This window comes from Pristis pectinata, chromosome 6 (assembly GCF_009764475.1).
Source record: "Pristis pectinata isolate sPriPec2 chromosome 6, sPriPec2.1.pri, whole genome shotgun sequence".
Taxonomy (NCBI): domain Eukaryota; kingdom Metazoa; phylum Chordata; class Chondrichthyes; order Rhinopristiformes; family Pristidae; genus Pristis; species Pristis pectinata.
Window position 1 is genome coordinate 48,567,723 of NC_067410.1, and position 19,423 is coordinate 48,587,145.

The 19,423-nt window shown below is 41.0% G+C and overlaps 1 protein-coding gene across 1 annotated transcript in view; it reads left to right on the top strand.

Annotated features, from left to right (window-relative positions):
• dnah1 (dynein, axonemal, heavy chain 1) overlaps positions 1-19,423 on the top strand; it is a gene marked incomplete at its 5' end in the record, with an annotated part of 293,077 nt that overhangs the window by 91,342 nt on the left and 182,312 nt on the right. Inside the window, 3 exon segments of the mRNA XM_052017691.1 lie at positions 1,314-1,454; positions 8,080-8,243; positions 11,151-11,264. Coding sequence (XP_051873651.1) covers positions 1,314-1,454; positions 8,080-8,243; positions 11,151-11,264 — 419 coding nt within the window.

Here is a 19,423-nt window from a genome sequence, read left to right on the forward strand (position 1 = left end):
GGTAAAGACTTTTGAAAATAGCTGGTTAGAGTGAATTTGATAGCTTAGTTTGACCTTGAAGCGCAGTACGTTAACCATATGCTTTATGAGTAGTGGCATTAGATTTGCCACCATAGCTATAATTTCAACTGTGTACAATGTCTGGTAAGTGAATAGGGTCTAGAAATTCATCTCTGCAATTCCCAAAAAGAAAGCATTACACAGGCAAAAATAGATCTAACTTGGCATTAGTCAATATTGTGAATTTGAGTTTGCAGCAGTCATTAAGAAGGTATCGACTTCTTTTTAGTACCCTAACATTGCTTCTTCAGCATCCACTCACGCAAATAATGTTAACAGTTGTACAACAACCAGAAATTATTTCTCATGAGACTTTAAGCGATGTTGGTCTGAATCACAATTGGCACTGGCTACTCACAGAAGAACCAGCTTTAGTAATGCTGATTGCTCAAGCTGAGCATTAATTAGTCAGGCATATTTCTCTTGTTGTCATAAACTGAGGATGGCTGCTAACAGTGTTTAGAACTGATGCTAATAAGTTTTGAGCTGATTTTTAGAGCCTTTTGAAACAGTTAGGATGATTGTCAGACAAAACAGTGCAAGTTTTCAGGCCCAGGAATTTTTTGGATTGAAAAGTATCTGATATCAGAATAAAATAGACAAACATACTAAGATGGCAAAACATTGAAGATCTTAACCTAAACCCTATAATTGTGGAAAATCTCAGCACAGAGACTGAAGACTCTGTACCTCTTTATATTAATCTTCAATTACAAACATCAATATGTTTGTAATGTTCATTTCTGTTAATAAATAATTTTTATTTTTACACCAAACTTACATAGCAACATACAAAATTCAAAATTACCATATGAATAAAGATCTGCCAATCTAGTTTTCCTTTAGGATTCTAGTAGTCTGATGCTTGAATGATAATGCAGTTGTCGACTAATCATTGCATTCAATCTTCATCAATTATTCTTGCATATAGTGGGAGTTTTGGAATCTATGTGTAAAATCACCTGTTCTTCCCCACCAAGTTACATGTCATAGCTCACTTCTTGTATATTATGTTCCCGAATATTATCTTCCAAAGAAATTAAATTTACTTAAGTAACTATTTGCTTCTACTGCCTCCCCATAAAGCTGATTCTGTAGATTATCCACTTACTCATTAAATAATATTTGCAGAATTGTCAAAATCAAAGATCTGTTTAAATGTTAAATCAGTTTTCCATTCTGTTAATTAAGCTTTTATGATAATTAATTTCATAATGTATACTACATAAACTAAATTATTCTGCTTTATGTAGACTCTTCGTACAGAGTGGGTTCTGATCTGGCCTGGCCAGGTTGTTATTGCAGGCTGCCAAACCTTTTGGACCATGGAGGTATCTGAAGCATTACAGAATGGAGATCTAGAGAGCAGACTCTTCCCGAAGCTGGGGAGTCAGGTTAGTATGGCAACAATGAGGCCTCGCCTTAGCAGAGATATTCCCTTTGTCCTATTGACTCCTCCTGCACTCTCCCTGCTGCTTGATACAAACTCGTTTTCTCTCCTCCACAGCTCTGACAATGAGTCTTCAACCTGAAACATTAACTCCATTTCTTCTTCCACAGATTTGGCCTTATCTGCTGAATGTTTCCAGCATTTTCTGTTTTTATTTCAGATTTCCAGCATCTGCAGTTTTTTTTAAATTTTCCTTTCCAACTACTTTATGTCATTACTGTTCTGAATAGTTTTATCTGGATTCTTGGAGGGGACTCCTCCACTAGCACAATGCTACCAAGGAATGCCCACAAAGATTCTACTTTCTCTATACCAGGGATTTGATAGTTTTCCATCAGAAAGCTCAGCCAACAAGAAAAGGATAATCCTCTAATGGAGAAATCTGGGGTGCTTGTGTGGGTGGGTGCAAAGGTTAACTTTACATCAGTTATTTGATTTCCTGTATTTCTGACCTCTATTATATAATTTCTGGGATCAGCCGTTCTTGGAGCTGAGCATGACATTTAAATTTTAATGGAGAAGCAGAGAGGGTCTAGCAAACAGTAAATGACCTCCTACATATCATGTGCTGTAATTAGTCCATTCATGGACTCATTTTAGTGGTGTGTTTTAACTAACTTGATCACATACTAAGTGCAGGTGGTGTGTAATCTAGGCCTTATTACAGATTCACTGTCTGTGATAACAAAAGGAGGTGTACAAGAGTGAGATAGATTGGTTGGTTGAGTGGTGTTGCAACAACAACCTCTCACTCAATGTCAGCAAGACCAGGGAATTGATTGTGGACTTCAGGAAGGGGAAGTTGGGATAACACACACCAGTCTTCATTGAGGGGTCAGCGGTGGAAAGGGTGAACAGCTTCAAGTTCCAGGGCACCAACATCTCAGAGAATCTATCTTGGGCCCAACACATTGAGGCAATCATGAAGAAGGCACACCAGCAACTCTACTTCATTAGGAGTCTGAGGAGATTTGGTATGTCACCAAAGACTCTTGCAAATTTCTACAAGTGTACAGTGGAGAGCATTCTGACTAGCTGCATCACTGCCTGGTATGGAGGCTCCAATGTGCAGGATCGAAAGAAGCTGTGGAGGGTTGTAAATCAGCCAGCTCCATCACGGGCACAACCCTCCCACCCACCATCGAGGGCATCTTCAAGAGGCAGTGCCTCAAGAAGGCAGTATCCATCATTAAGGACCCACTTCACCCAGGACATGCCCTCTTCACATTACTACCATCGGGGAGGATGTACAGGAGCCTGAAAACCTACACTCAACATTTCAGGAACAGCTTCTTCCCCTCTGTCATTAGATTTCTGAATGGTCCATGAACCCATGAACACTACCTCATTATTCCTCTTTTGCACTATTTATTCGTTTTTGTAACTTATAATAATTTTTATGTCTTTATGTCTTGCACTGTAATACTGTCGCAAAATGACAAATTTCGCGACATATGTCAGTGATAATAAACCTGATTCTGATTCTGAAACCTCATTTAGGTTCATTGCAGGTGATCAGAGAAAACAGGCCTTGTTTTGGAATACTACAATTGGCTTATGCTGATAGCCCCCCTTATGGACACAATGCAGATAGTTTTTGATAATAGTCTTTTTTACTCATTGCAGGAAGATGGTGATGATGGGCAATGATTTGGAATAGTACAGATGGTGCAAGTAAACAGGCCTCATTACAGACTCATTGAAGGTGCTGTTGAATAACAGTCCTTGTACTGGATGACTATGTGGCAGCATGCCTTGTTTCTAATCACTGTGGGTGGTTTGTGCTAATGGTCCCCTTTTGGGATCTGATAATGTCTAATTTTAATGAGGACCATCTATGTGTGGTAACAGTCTTGTGTTTCAGACCAACTGCAGATGAAGTGTGATGACAGCTACAGCTATGGGCATGGTTATAGACTTTTGCACATGGTTTATGATGGCAATATTTCTTTTAACTCACTTTGCTTCCTCTTGGCCTGCTTCGCTCTGGTGAAGGTCACAGCAAGGTAGATTGTGAGGTCAAGAGTCCATCTATTGTATAAGGGAACCATTCAGTAGTCTTATCACCATGGGATAGAAGCTGTCCTTGAACCTGGTTGTATGTGCCCTCAGGCTTCTGTATCTTCTGCCTGATGGGAGAGGAGAGAAGAGAGAATGACCCAGATGGGTGGGGTCTTTAATTAGGCTGGCTGCTTCACCAAGACATGAGGGGTATAGATGGAGTCCATGGAGGAGAGGCCGGTTTCTGTGACGTAGTGGGCTGTGTCCACAACTCTCTGCAGTTTCTTGCAGTCCCGGGCAGAGCAATTGCCATACCAAGCCATGATGTATCCAGATCAGATGCTTTCTGTGGTGCATCAATAAAAGTTAATGAATATCAAAGGGGACATGCCAAATTTCTTTAGCCCCCTGAAGAAGTAGAGGTGCTGGTGAACTTTCTTGGCTGTGGCATCTACGTGGTTGGACCAGGGCAGGCTATTGGTGATGTTCACTCCTGGGAACCTGAAGCTCTCAACCCTCTCGACCTTAGCATCATTGATGTAGACAGGTGCATGTACACCACCCCCTTTACTGAAGTCAATGACCAGTTCTTTTGTTTTGTTGACATTGAGGGAAAGGTTGTTTTCATGAAACCATGTTACTAAGTTCTCTATCTTCATGTAGTCCAACTCATCATTATTTAAGATACAGCCTACTACGGTAGTATAATCTGCAAACTTGTAGATGGAGTTAGAGCAGAATCTGGCCACACAGTCATGAGTGTATAGGGAGTAGAGTAGAGGGCTGAGGACGCAGCCTTGTTGGGCATCGGTGTTGAGAATAATTGTGTTGGAGGTGTTGCTGCCTATCCTCACTGATTGCAGTCTGTTGGCCAGATAGTCAAGGATCCAGTTACAGAGGGAGGTGTTGAGTCCAAGATCTCGTAGTTTTGTGATGAGTTTGCTTGGAGTTATAGTATTGAAGGCCGAGCTGTAGTCCATAAACAATAGTCTAACATAGGTGCCTTTACTGTCCAGATGCTCCAGAGATGAGTGTAGGACCAGGGAGATGGATCCACTGTTGACCTTTTTCGGCAGTAGGCAGTGGGTTGAGGTTGTCTGGGAGGCTGGACTTAATGCTTGCCATGACCAGCCTCAAGAAACACTTCATGATGGTGGATGTCAGAGCCACTGGTCAGTAGTCATTAAGGCATGTTACCTTGTTTTTCTTAGGTACTGGGATGATAGTGGTCTTCTTAAAACAGGTGGGAACCTCACATTGAAGCAGGGAGAGGTTAAATGTGTCTGCAAATATCCCCGCCAACTGATCAGCACACTATCTGAGCACACGGCTAGGGACGCCATCCAGCCCATATGTTTTCCTTGGGTTCACTCTCCGGAAGACTGATCTTACATCCTCGACAGTGACCACGGGTTCAGTTGCAATGCAGGCTGTCAGGGTGGGTGGTAACAATCCACTCCTCTTATGTTCAAAATGTGCATAGAATGCATTAAGCTCATCAGAAAGGGATGCGCTGTTGTTGACTATGCTGCCCGACTTTGTTTTGTAGCCCGTTATAGCATGTAAGCCCTGCCATAATTGACGGCTAGTCTGGGACTCTATTTTGAACTGGTATTGTCTCTTGGCATTCCTGATAGCTTTTTGGAGGTCATAACTCGATTTCATCAGTAGCATCAAGCCACCAAGAGCCAAATGGAGAACGTCATCAGGATCCACAAGATGGTGGTCCTAACTGCAGTGTTTCCTCATTTGTATGTGTTATTATTCTTTTTATTTCTTCAATGGAACATGACATTGCAGGCCTGCATTTACTGCCAATAATTAATTGCCCATGAGACGGGGAGCCTCTGTAGTCCTTCTGATAAGTACCGTAAGTGCCTTGGGTATTAAGTTTCAGAATTTACACTTGAAACAATGATGGAATGCCAATTTATTTCCAAATCAGTCAAGTGTTTGCCCTTAAAGGAAACCTGCAAATGGTGCTGTTTGTATGAACCTGCTACCATATTCTTTTTCAGTGGTTGGGATCAAGGATTGAGAAGTGATGTTCAAGCAGCTATGGCATGCAACTTACACTGCACTTTGTAAATCATGTTCACTACATCCATAGTTGGGCCAAAGGGCCTGTGTCCATGTTTATGACTCTATGAATCTCTAGTGCATTGGTGATGAAGGGAGTGAATGCTTAAACTGTTGGATTAAGCACCATTTAAGCGGATTGTTTTGTGTTGGATGGTGTGATACTTGAGTGTTGTTGGAGTTGGAGTTTGACCCATCCAGGCACGTAGGGAATAGTTCATGCATACCTAGTAGATGATGGAAAGTCGCTGGGGAGTCAGGAAATGATCCATTCTCTCCAGGATATCCAGTCTTTGACCTGCTCTTGCAGCCATAGACTTGTCCAGTTGAATTTCTGGTCAATGATGACCACAAGGGTAATAATGGTGAGGGACTCAGAGATGGCAATGGTTGTTGAATGGCAAGGGTAACTTGTTGGAGATCATCATTCCAGGTACTTGGGTGGCATGAAGGTTATCTGCAGCTCATGCCTGAATGTTATTTGCAGCCACACACATCAGTCTATGCCAGAATATTGTCTAGGTCTTGCTACATATAGAGATGGATGATTTCATTTCTGAAGAGTTGAGAACTACATTGAGGAATCATCAGCAAATATTCCAACCTCTGAACTTTTGATGGAAGATCATTGATGATGTAGGTGAAGATGGGTTGGCGTAGAACACTGCCCTGATGAATTCCTGCAGTGATGTCCTGGGACTGGGATGATTGACCTACAACTACAACCATCTTCCTTTGTGTAAGAAATGACCAGCCAGAGGAGAGTTTTCCCTTTGATGTCCTGTGACTTCATTTTTACCAAAACATCTTGAAGTGACACTTTAGTCAAGTGATGGCTTAGTTCATCTCTGGAATCTGAGTCTTTGGTTCATGTTTGGACTAAGGCTGTGATGAGATCTTGAGTCCAGTGGTCTCGTCAAAATACATGGTGGTTTTTGGAAGATAAGTGCCACTGAAAGCACTGAGAACAACCTTCTATCAGCAACAATAGAGGAAACCTTGAATGCATCCAAACTTTCTGCTTGAATTCTAAAGGTGGAGGGAATGTATGTTTAGGATAAAGTTAGTGTGGCAATAAAGTGGATTGCTTGGTTCTGGATGGTGTCAAGCTTCTAGAGTGTTGGAGCTGCATTCATGCAGGTATTCTGTAGGTATAAAAATCTCTCATGGGTACCTTGTAAATGATGGAAAGCCTTTGGCATGTCAGAAGGTGAGTCATTTGAAGCAGGATACCCAATCTCTAAACTGCTGTGGTAGTCACAATATTTACATGGCTGGTCAGTTGAGTCTCTGGTTAGCAGTGACCAGACGAATGTTGGTGGAGCATTCAGCAATGGGGATGACATTCAATGTCAAGGCTAAATAGTTAGCCTGGCACCTTAATGGTGTGCATGTTATTTCCCAATTATCAGCCAGGCCTAAAAATTGTCTACATTCTAAATCACGCAGCAATAGACATCTACTTGCTGAGTAGTTGTAAATAGAATTATGCAATCATCAGCGAACTTCCACGAATTTTTGACCTTATGATGGAAGGAAAGTCATTGATGAAGCCACTGAAAATGGTTGAGCTTAGGATACTAGGACTTGAAGAAATCCTGCAGTGATGTCATGGGGCTTGGATGACCTAAAAAAAAACAACCATTTCCGTTTCTGAGAGATATGTCTCCATCGGTTGGAATATTTTTGGACCATTTCTACCACTTCTGGAGTTAAGTCCTCAGTATTACAGCTGGGAGGTTGTCTGGTCCCATATCCAATACTCTCAGCAATTCTTTGATGTCATGTGGAGTGAGCTGAATTGGCTAAAGACAGGAGGAAGCAACGTGGATCATCTATTTGGCATATCTGGATCAACATGGTCACCAATGCTTCGGCCTTCTGAATTGATAGACAGTTATTTACAGAATTATCACCATTCATGACTAGATGTATCAGAACTTTTAAAAAAGTACACATTACATGATTGAATTTCTAGGCCCATGTACATTGGTACTGTCTCCTGTGACTCACCTTAATACATACATATTAATAATTCACAAGGAGCCTTAATTCCTTTCTCTCTGTCTGTTCGTTGTCATTTTGTCATCATTCAGTTAATTAAACTATTTGACCCTGATTACTAATTTTACCAAAGAGTTTGGCCACAATTGAGGTAATACTAACAACCCTTTATTTTTCCTTCCTTATTTTCGGAAAATGTGTAACTTGCCATTATTCTTTGACATAATACCTGCTTTTAAAACTATTCAGAAAATGATGGCCCGCATCCTCCTTTCCAACTTCCTTCAACACTCTGGGATCATACCAACTTCCTCTGGTGATTTCTTTTGGATTGGTTTACGTTAAAAAAAAGTTTTATTTTGTATATTTATTTTCAGTAATGATTCTTCAATATATTTTACAGGTACTCCAACAATAATAAATGGTGATGAATGCAGATTTTTCTTTTAAATCACTTTTTATTATCCTTTTATTTTTAACAAAAGCTGAATGATTTGGTGACTCTTGTGCGAGGGAAATTGACAAGGATGCAAAGAACAATTCTATCAGCATTGATTGTGATTGAAGTCCATGCCAAGGATGTAGTGGCTAATCTGCTGGAGGAAAATGTTCAAAGTGAGAATGACTTTGAGTGGATCAGCCAGCTCAGGTAACAATCTGTTTTATCAGTGGAAAGGACTGGATGGTATGCAAGAGAAAACAATGGTTCCACCAGTACCTTGTTAATATCAAGATGCCAATATTCTTTTACCTACTTTTCCAATTAAGCAACGTGATGATAGAAACACAAGAGATTCTGCAGATGCTGAAATCTGGAGCAACACACACAAAATGCTGGAGAAACTCAGCAGGTCAGGCAACATCTGTGGAGGGGAATAAACAGTCGATGTTTCGGGTCGAGACCCTTCATCAAGACTGGAAAGGAAGCGGGCAGAAGCCAGAATAAGAAGGTTGGGGGAGGGGAGGAGTGCACGCAGGCAGGTGATAGGTGAGTCCAGGTGAGAAGGGGAAGGTAGGTGAGTGTGGGAGGGGATGAAAGGGAGTGATGTAAGCTGAGAGGTGATAGGTAGAAGAGGCAAAGGGCTGAAGAAGGAATGTGATCAGTGAGGAAAGTAGACCATGGAATAAAGGGAAGGAGGTGGGAAATAGATGGGCATTGATTGTATCTGGTGCTCCCAGTGCGGCCTCTTCTACATTGGTAAGACCTGACGCAGATTGGGTGACTGTTTCATTGAGCACCTTTGTTCCATCCGCCACAAAAGCAAGGATCTCCCAGTGGCCAGCCACTTCAATTCTACATCCCACTCCCATACTGACATGTCTATCCACAGCCTCCTCAACTGCCACATTGAGGCCAGATGCAGGTTGGAGGAACAACACCTCAAATTCTGCCTTGGTTGTATCCAACCTGACAGCCTCAACATCGACATCTCTATCTACTGATAACCCCTCCCCTCTTACCTCCCCTTGTCTTCCTTGATTCCTGTGGCCCTCTCACCTTTCCGCTCCCCTGCCCTCATGACCTGCCCATCTATTCCCCACCTCCTTCCATTTATTCCATGGTCCACTGCCCTCTCCTACCGGATTCCTTCTTCTTCAGCCCTTTGCCTCTTCTACCTATCACCTCTCAGCTTCTTACATCACTCCCTTTCATCCCCCTCCCCCACCCACGTACCTTCCTCCTCTCACCTGGACTCACCTATCACCTGCCAGCCTGTGCTCCTCCCACTCCCCCCACCATCTTATTCTGGCTTCTGCCCTCTTCCTTTCCAGTCCTGATGAAGTGTCTTGACCTGAAATGTCGACTGTTCATTTCCCTCCATGGATGCTGACTGACCTGCTGAGTTCCTCCAGCATTTTGTGTGTGATGATCGAAGCCTTTTAGCAGGCATTATCTATACTGAATTAATACTTTTGATGCAGACCAGTATTATACATTATAATCTTGTGCACCATTATAACCACTGTGCAGAAGGGGAGTGCTGGACACTATGTGTGCCCCCTAAACAATTTTGAGAAGAAACACATTGTCAAAGAGACGACTGAGCAATATTACAGATATCCAAGTGCATTTCTATCTATCTTGTGCATAAGAACTGACATAACCACAATGCTATGAACTCTAATATTATTCTCCTCATTATCTACCAAATTTCTGAATTTTATTTCACTTTTAATCCTTGAATTTATGCCTTCCATACCCAATCTGAATAACAACATGTTAATAATATGAATCAAAAAAGAGCAACATTGACCACTGAGAGAAATAATCAAACACTTCCTTTAAGTCTGAAAACAAATATTCCCACTCTGCTTTGTATCCTTTAGCCAATTTTTGTACCTGTACAGTCATTACATCTTTAATCCTTTTATTTTTCTATTTTGCTAATGCCCAGTACATGGTACTTTAGCAAAACGTATTTTGAAATTCTGTATATGCATTAAGTATGACATCTTTATTAATTGTCATTGTTACATCATTTAAAAAGATTAATCGTCAAAAATGATTTACTTTTAGTTAATACTTTTACTGATGTTACACTGATTGAATTGCAGTTGTTGAATTTATCCCTTTCCACATTTTGAAGCTTGTTTAATGTTTTTAATCCTGCAGTTGTTGGCAGCATTTCAATAATCTAAAGAGATTAAAAGGTTGTGGCAGAATCTTTGCAGGAGCAGGCAGAAACAATGGGCCTGCCAGTCCGGATGAAGGGTCTCAACCTGAAACATTGACTGTCCATTTCCCTCCATAGACACTGCCTGACCCACTGAGTTCCTCCAGCACTTCGTGTGCTGCTGCAGATTCCAGCATCTGCAGTGTCTCCATTTCACAGTGTTGCAGTCCACAACTTGCAACCAATGAGGCTGGTTACATATATGTAATAATGAAGTATGTTCCACACGTCGTGAAGACTTGCCTGTTGCACAGCTGGTCCATGTCCTCTATTGACTGCACACTTGTGGACCAATATCACAAAAGGTTGTCTCTCTCAGTCTTTTCTGCACCTGTATCTCCTTTCTTAAGCATCATGCTAATGCCCCAATCTCACCAAATTAGTTCAAATAATTCCCTATGGTTTTAACTAACCTCCCTATAAGAACATTGATATTAGCCCTGCCCAGATGCAGCCCATTTTCCAGAACTTACCCCAAATGGTCAAGGTTTGCAGATTTTCCCTCCTGCACCTTTATCTGTGTGTTTAGTATAAACAGTGCTTTAAAATTCTAAATTCAGTGGTCCTTCTTAGAACATTTTCCAGGATGTCTGACCTTCCTGAAATGTGAGTCGCTCAGCTGAATGTTTGCCCTCCCAATACCAAATCTAGATGTCTAATTTTATTCGTGTATCTTTGGATAATTCAGTAGAATACAATCTCCCAGTGGGGATTCAATGATTTTGTGTGTGCAGAAGCAGTAATTCACAGTGTGTATACTGGAGAAATGTAAATGAATATCCATTCTTAACTGTTCAGAAAGCTGGGTTGAGTAAGTGAATGGATTATGCAGTGTGTGCCTTTGCAACTCCAGTATTAAAGCATGGAAAATTCTCTTTCAGGTACTATTGGGCACGAGATGATCTTCGTGTATGTGCAGTAAATGCTGAATTTCTCTATGGTTATGAATACCTGGGAAACACTGGTCGTTTGGTCATCACCCCACTCACAGACAGGTAAAATAGTGTTCCTGTTGGTCTTGTAACATAGCATTTTGTTAAGAAATTTTCTTGTTGGTGGAAATATTATAGCATTCAAATATTTTAATTACTGGAAAAAAGGCTGCATTTATTTTGCTGAGGTATTTATGTTACAAATTCTGTTACTCTACCATGGGTTATTAGCCACGGAACAACAGTGCTGACAGAGCTTTAGTAAAGAAATACATTAAGTGTTTAAATGTAAAGCTTGCCATTTAAATTTCTGCACTTCATGAGTGTACTGTGTTTTACAACCGATTTCTTCAAAGGGGGAGTGAGTGAGTTGCTTCTCCCACTGATGGCTGCTTGTAAAAACTGATCATTATCTCAGTTTTGGTGGAAGCAATTGATTTCTTGATTAGTAAATATACTTTAATATTTTAATGCTTAATTATGTGGAAGCAGAAGGCATAGATATACTGCAGGATGATCATTTTCATCAATTTTCCTAAAAGGAGAGCATACTTCTAGTGTTACAGTAAAAGAGGAAGTAGCAGATATATTGGGTAAGCAGGATAAACAATAATGGATATTTTTTTTAGATAAGTAGGAGATAGAACATAGAACAGTACAGCACAGTACAGGCCCTTTGGCCCACAATGCTATGCTGACCTGTATAAACCTATTCCATGATCAATCTAATCCTTCCCTCCTACACAACCCACAACCCTCCATTTTTCTTACATCCATGTGCCTATCTAAGAGTCTTTTAAATGTCCCTATTGTATGAGCCTCTACCAACATATCTGGCAGTGCATTCCAGGCACCCACCACTCTGAAAAACCTACTTCTGACATCTTCCCTAAACTTTCCTCCTCTCACCTTAAACAGATGGCCTCTGGTATTGGCCATTGCTGCCCTGGGAAAAAAATGCTGGCTGTTCAATCTATCTGTGCCTCTCATAATCTTCTATGCTTCTATCGTCACCTCTCATCCTCTGTTGCTGTAAAGAGAAAAGCCCTAGCTCGCTCAATCTTTCCTCATAAGACATGGTCTCTAATCAAGGCAGCATCCTGGTAAATCTCCTCTGCGCCCTCTCTAAAGCTTCCACATCCTTCCTATAATGAGGCAACCAGAACTGAACACAATACCCTTTAAGTGTGGTCCAACCAGAGTTTTAGAGAGCCTCAACATTACCTCATTGCTCTTGAATTCAATCCCTCAACTAATGAAGGCCAGCATACCATACGCCACCTTCACCACCCTATCAACTTGCGTGGCAACTTTGAGGGATGTATGGACTTGAACCCCAAGATCCCTCTTTGCCTCCACACTGTTAAGAATACCACAAAAAGGTAGTGTTGGAGATGTTTACAAAAATTGTTAGTGCTCAAAATGGAAAAGTCATCTGATCCAAATGGGATGCATTACAGGTTGCTCAGCTAAATAGAAGTGAAAAGTGGCTCTGGCTGGAGTCTTCCATTCCTTCTTCAGTATGAGAGTGGTCCAAGAGGTGTTAATCTTTCATCACTCTTCAAAAGTGAGGAAAGGATCAAGCAAGCCAGACTTTATTTGGCAGTGGAGGAATATTTTGGCAACAATAATCTGAGACAGCATTAATTGCGGCTTGGAAAAACAAGAGCCAGTGTGAAATTGATGAAGAAAATTCTTACTTGAGTTGTTTGAGTTCTTCAGTGAAGTAGTAGGTGGATTGATGAGGCTAATGCAGCTGAGTGTGCTATGTCAAAAGGTAATTGCTAAAGTACCGTGTAATAGATGTGGTAGCTAAACAGAAGTCTTTAGGATTAAAGGGGGAATGTAAGTGTGAATACAAAATTGGCCAAAGGATAGCCCTCTATCAGCATTGCCCTCTATCAGTATTTGGGTAATTACCCTTTATAATTCATAACCTAGATATACAGAATATAATTTTTAAGGTTAGAATAATATAAAGCCTAGATAAATAGGAAATAGTGAGGATGATGGTGTCAGAATTCAGGAAGACTAAGACAGATTGATGAAGTATGGCAGATAACATTTTATGCAGAGAAGTAGTAGGTGATGCATTTGAAAGAAAGAATGATGAGAAGCAGTCAAAGTAGTACAATTTCAAAGTGATTGAGTGCAGAAGGACCTCTGTATTAGGACATGCTGTTAAGCCTATGGATAGCATCGTTTCTGTTATAAACAGAGGCATAGGAGAGGCACTGGCTTTCCAGGGTGAATGGAAGTGGGCCAGTGACTGAGAACAAAATCTGAAAGTTCAACTTGGACACATCCCACTGTGAATGCAATTATGCTCTTTTCATCTGATACATGTTGGAAGTTGTCTCACTCCAGCCTCTCAATGTGGCTGCCTGCTACCCAGGAAATGGAAACAATAGTCAATTGAAGCCATGTGTTAATCTCCACATAATCCATGTGTTGAATACGTTTCCAGGTGTCTCCAACATTACAGTTCAGCTTTACTGCCCTTCCCTAAACTCCAATCTCTCTGCACCTCCCTGTCCATATAAGGACAAGAAAACACAGCCAAAGGAAATAAAATGTGCTAAATCTTTACAAACTAATGGCTGGAGAATCCTGAGACTGGCTTTCTGCCCAGGTTTGAGCCCACAACACCACCTGCCTGCACTTAGCTTTTCTGGATGTGAAGGGCAAAATGAGCTCACCCTCCACATTCAAGAGTCATTCTGTGAGGTAGAGCAGACTCAGTGCTGAATAGACCTCAGGTTGTGTACGCCTGAGACCTCATCTTTGGAGTGTCTTGGTAGCTCCACCACTGATGGCCCTGGTTGAGTCCTGAAGGACACTATTGCCAGACAAGCATTGGGAAAACCAAAACAAGGGGAAAGTCTAATTAACTTTGTTCTCATCAATCCACCTGATGCAGATGCATTTGTTCAATTTGTCCATGGCAATATTTATCAGATTGAGCACAAAACTATTCTTCCAAAGATGAAAACTACCCTCACACTGATGAACGCACCCCCCCCCCCACCCCCTCATCATGTTGCCTGGGACTATGAATATGATAAATGAGACACATTCAGAACTAATCCATTATTTAAAATCCACACAATTTAAAATCTCATGGCTTAGCATATGTCTCTCTTATTACAATCAAATCAGGGGACCAACCCTGGTTCAATGAGTATAGAAGGGCATTCCAGGAATAGCAATAGGCACACTTAAAGATGAGATGCCAACCCACAAACTATAACACAGCACTACTAGCATGTTAAATAATAGATGCAGCATGATATAGGTAGGGGTAAGTAATCTGACAACCACCAGATCAGATCAAAGTTCTGATGTCATAAATGGTGGGAGACAATTAACCAACAATCAGGATGGAAAAGTTCCATGAAAATTCCAAGCTTCAATGATGACAGAAGACACTACATGAGCACAAAAGCCTGGCTGAAGCATTTCCAGTCATTGTCAGGAGGTGATTTACCTTGACCTGCTATTGAGATCCTCATCGTTGTGGAAGCCGCTTGTCAACCAATTCAATTCAAGATGTCAAGAAATGGCTGAGTGCACTGGCTACAGAAAAGGATATAGTCCTCACTAAAATCCTGGCCTTAGTGCCAAAAATGTATGCTGAAGAACTAGCTGTGCCTTACTTCCATTACAGTCAGAGTTGAATTCCAAAGGTGAGGAGAGATTCACTGCCCTTGACTTGACTGCAACATTTGACTGAGTATGGCCATAAAGAGCTATGGTAAAATTGAAATCAGTGGTAATTTGGGGGGAGAACTCTGCGTTGGCTGGAGTAATAACTAGCACAAAGGAAGATGATTGTGGTCAATCATATCAGCCCTGAGCCATTTACAGGACAGTGTCTGGGGCCAACTATTTCAACTGCTTCAGCAATGACCATTTCTTCTATCATAAGGTCAGTCATGGAGATGATTGCTGATCATTACACAGTCTTCCAGTTCCATTTACAATTCCTCAGAAAATGAAGCAATGCATCCCGAAGTTAAGTATGACCAGGACAAAAACCAGGCTTGGAGTGATAAGTAGCAAGTAACATTCATGCAATTTAAGTACTAGACTATAATCACCTCTGACAATGGAGAGATTAACCACTTCTGCTCCAGATTGAGTTAGTATAGAGTTAACAAAGTGAGTGTTGATCCTGTAAAAACTGAGACTGGGGAATTAATAATACAAAGCAGGGAGATTACAAATGGCTTAAATAGGTATTTTCAATGAATTTACCCAATAGAGGATCCAGGTAATATTGCAGAAATAGCTATAAATTGGGAATTGGAAGGAAAGAGTGGTACTAAGCAAATTGCTGGAACTGCAAGCTGACAGATTTCTGGATCCTGCTGGACTTCATAGTAGGGTTTTAAGAGAAGTGGCTGGTGAGAGAGTTGTTGTTTTGTGGCAGCAGTACAGTGCAAAGACATAAAATTACTAAGTGAGTAGACAAAGATCCAAAAATGGAGTACAATGTGGGAAGGTGTGAAATTGTCAGGAAAAAAAACATACAAGTATTTCATCTAAACGGTCAGAGATTGCAGAGCTCTGAGATAGTTGTTGCATTGGTTTTAATTTTCCAAAATTGCCTAATTCAGAAAAGCTTCCCTCCTTGAAAAATAGCAGATGTAACTCCATTGTCCAAAAAATGAGAGACAGAAAGCAGGAAACTAAAGTGAGCTTAACATCTACCACAGGGAAAATGTTACAGCAGGGCACTTAGAAAAAAATCAAGGTAATTAGGGAAAGCCAATGTGGGTTTTGAAATGGAAATCATGTTTACCAATATATTAGAGGTCTTTGAAGTAACATACAGTGGCATGCAAAAGTTTGGGCACCCCTGGTCAAAATTTCTGTTACTGTGAATAGCTAAGCAAGTAAAAGATGACCTGATTTCCAAAAGGCATAAAGTTAAAGATGACACATTTCTTTAATACTTTAAGCAAGATTACTTTTTTATTTCCATCTTTTACAGTTACAACAAAAAAGGAAAAGGGCCCGAAGCAAAAGTTTGGGCACCCTGCATGGTCAGTACTTAGTAACACCCCCTTTGGCAAGTATCACAGTTTGTAAACCCTTTCTGTGGCCAGCTAAGAGTCTTTCAATTCTTGTGTGGGGGATTTTTGCCCATTCTTCCTTGCAAAAGGCTTCTAGTTCTGTGAGATTCTTGGGTCATCTTGCATGCACTGTTCTTTTGAGGTCTATGCACAGATTTTTGATGATGCTTAGGTCGGGGGACTGTGAGGGCCACGGCAAAACCTTCAGCTTGTGCCTCTTGAGGTAGTCCATTGTGGATTTTGAGGTGTTTAGGATCGATATCGTGTTGTAGAAGCCATCCTCTTTTCATCTTCAGCTTTTTTAAACAGATGGTGTGATGTTTGCTTCCAGAATTTGCTGGTATTTAATTGAATTCATTCTTCCCTCTACCAGTGAAATGTTCCTCGTGCCACTGGCTGCAACACAAGCCCAAAGCATAATCGATCCACCCCCGTGCTTAACAGTTGGAGAGGTGTTCTTTTCATGAAATTCTGCACCCTTTTTTTCTCCAAACTTTCCTGCATCCTCACCACAAAATTCAGCGTCAGATGTTTGAAAAGGAACATCTAAACAAGCCCGATGCATTTTGGAAACAAGTCCTGTGGACAGATGAAGTTAAAATAGAACTTTTTGGTCACCATGAGCAAAGGTATGTTTGCAGAAAAAAGGGTGCAGGGTTTCATGAAAAGAACACCTCTCCAACTGTTAAGCACGGGGGTGGATCGATCATGCTTTGGGCTTGTGTTGCATCCAGTGGCACGGGGAACATTTCACTGGTAGAGGGAAGAATGAATTCAATTAAATACCAGCAAATTCTGGAAGCAAACATCACACCATATGTAAAAAAGCTGAAGATGAAAAGACGATGGCTTCTACAACAGGATAACGATCCTAAACGCACCTCAAGAGGCACAAGCTGAAGGTTTTGCCGTGGCCCTCACAGTCCCCTGACCTAAATATCATCGGAAATCTGTGCATAGACCTCAAAAGAACAGTGCATGCAAGATGACCCAAGAATCTCACAGAACTAGATGCCTTTTTCAAGGAAGAATGGGCAAAAATCCCCTACACAAGAATTGAAAGACTCTTAGCTGGCCACAGAAAGGGTTTACAAACTGTGATACTTGCCAAAGGGGGTGTTACTAAGTACTGACCATGCAGGGTGCCCAAACTTTTGCTTTGGGCCCTTTTCCTTTTTTGTTATTTTGAAATTGTATAAGATGGAAATAAAAAAGTAATCTTACTTAAAGTATTAAAGAAATATGTCATCTTTAACTTTATGCCTTTTGGATATCAGGTCATCTTTTACTTGCTTAGCTATTCACAGTAACAGAAATTTTGACCAGGGGTGCCCAAACTTTTGCATGCCACTGTATGTTGGACTTACTATTCTTGGTTTACCAGAAGACACCCAATAAGGTGGCATATCAAATATTATTTTGGAGAATAAAAGCTTTTGATGTAGGAGATAACATTTCAACATGGTGTTATAAAAATGGTTCTTTGAGGTCTCAAAGGGCAAGGACTCTGGACACAGTCTTTGGAGTTTAAAAATGATTTATTCACAAAGACAAACACGGGACAGAATGAATGGGAATGGATGCACACTCGCACCCAGGTCATCGCGAACGTGGGGGAAATCACAATGAGGGTGAGATGCGCACACACACACAAAACAAACTGGTTACAAATGATCAGGGAAGAAACAATACAATGCCTGAAGCCCCCTGACTCAGTGCAAGCATCAGCTCTACGCTCCCGGGAATCTACTTAGGACGCGCCTAACCCCTGTGGAAGTGCACACTCTTACCAATGGTCTCTTCGGCATTGTTTCAATTCCTGGAGCAATCAAAAAAGAGAGAACCATGCACATGTGGCACTCTTTATAGTGCTGGAGGGCTGGATGGTCCAGCCCAGGTAATTCAAATAGTCCAATCATTCACGGCCAGGTACAAAGGTGTGTACAAGAGCCAATGGTCAAGGGTGTGCACTAATGGGTGGGTGGAGCCAGACCTTGATTGACAGTGCTGTGGCTTTTGACTATGTGCTCAATGGTGTCACATGACAGCCTTCACACTACACATGGGCAGTAGTTAGCTATTAGTAGGTAAAAATGGGTCTTTTTTGGTTGGCAAAATGTAACAAATGGTGTGCCACAGATGTTATTTCAGAGGCCTCAACTTTTTGCAAGGATAAAACAACTGAAAGTATGGTTATTAAATTTGCTGGTGACAGAAAGGTAGCTGTGAAAAGAACATAAGCAGCCTGAAAGGGGTATAGTATAGCAGGGGTATACTATACCCTGAAAGGGTTAAGCGAGTAGACACAGTTCTGGCAAATGGAGTATAATGTGGGAAACTGAAATTGTCCATTTTGTCAGGAAAATATAGAATAAAAGCATTTTATCTAAATGGTCAGATATTAAAGAGCTCTGAGATGCAGAGGAATCTGGTGTCCTAGTGCATAATTTGTGAAAGGTTGGTATGCAGGTACAACATGAAATTGAAAAAGGTAGCAAAAGTTTATCATTTATTACTTTTGGAATTGAATATAGAAATAGGGAGGTTATGTTTCGGTTAAATACAGTATTGGTGAGGCACATCTGGATTACTGTGGAATACTTCCTTATTTAAGGAAGAATATTAATGCTTTGGAAGCAGTTGAGCAAAAGTTGGATTGTCCCATGAGGAAGGATCAGACAAATTAGGCTTATTCTTTGGCTGTGAGTTATCCCTCCTCCTCCCCCATCCCCACTGCAATATTTCCATGTGTTCCATCCATGTCTCCTCCAGAATCTAGAGGTAAGGGGCACTGTTTAACAATGTGAGAGGTTGCCCATTTAGGACAGAGATGAGACAAAATTCTTTCCCTTGCAGGGTCGTGAGTCTTTGGAACTCTCTTACTCAAAGCCAGTGGAAGCAGAGTAGAGTCTTTGAATATTTTTAAAGCAGAAAGATTCTTGATAAGCCAAGGGGTGAAGGAATACCAAAGATGAATAGAAATGCAAAGTTGAGGTTGATCAGTGAAGATCTTTTAAAAATGGGGCAGCTATTATGAGCCGTGGCCTATTGCTCCTCCTAATTCAAATGTTGGCGTTAATAGGGACCAGTTCTCCATTATCAATAATTTGTAGAAGACCATTGACCAAAAACTTAGTTGGCCAG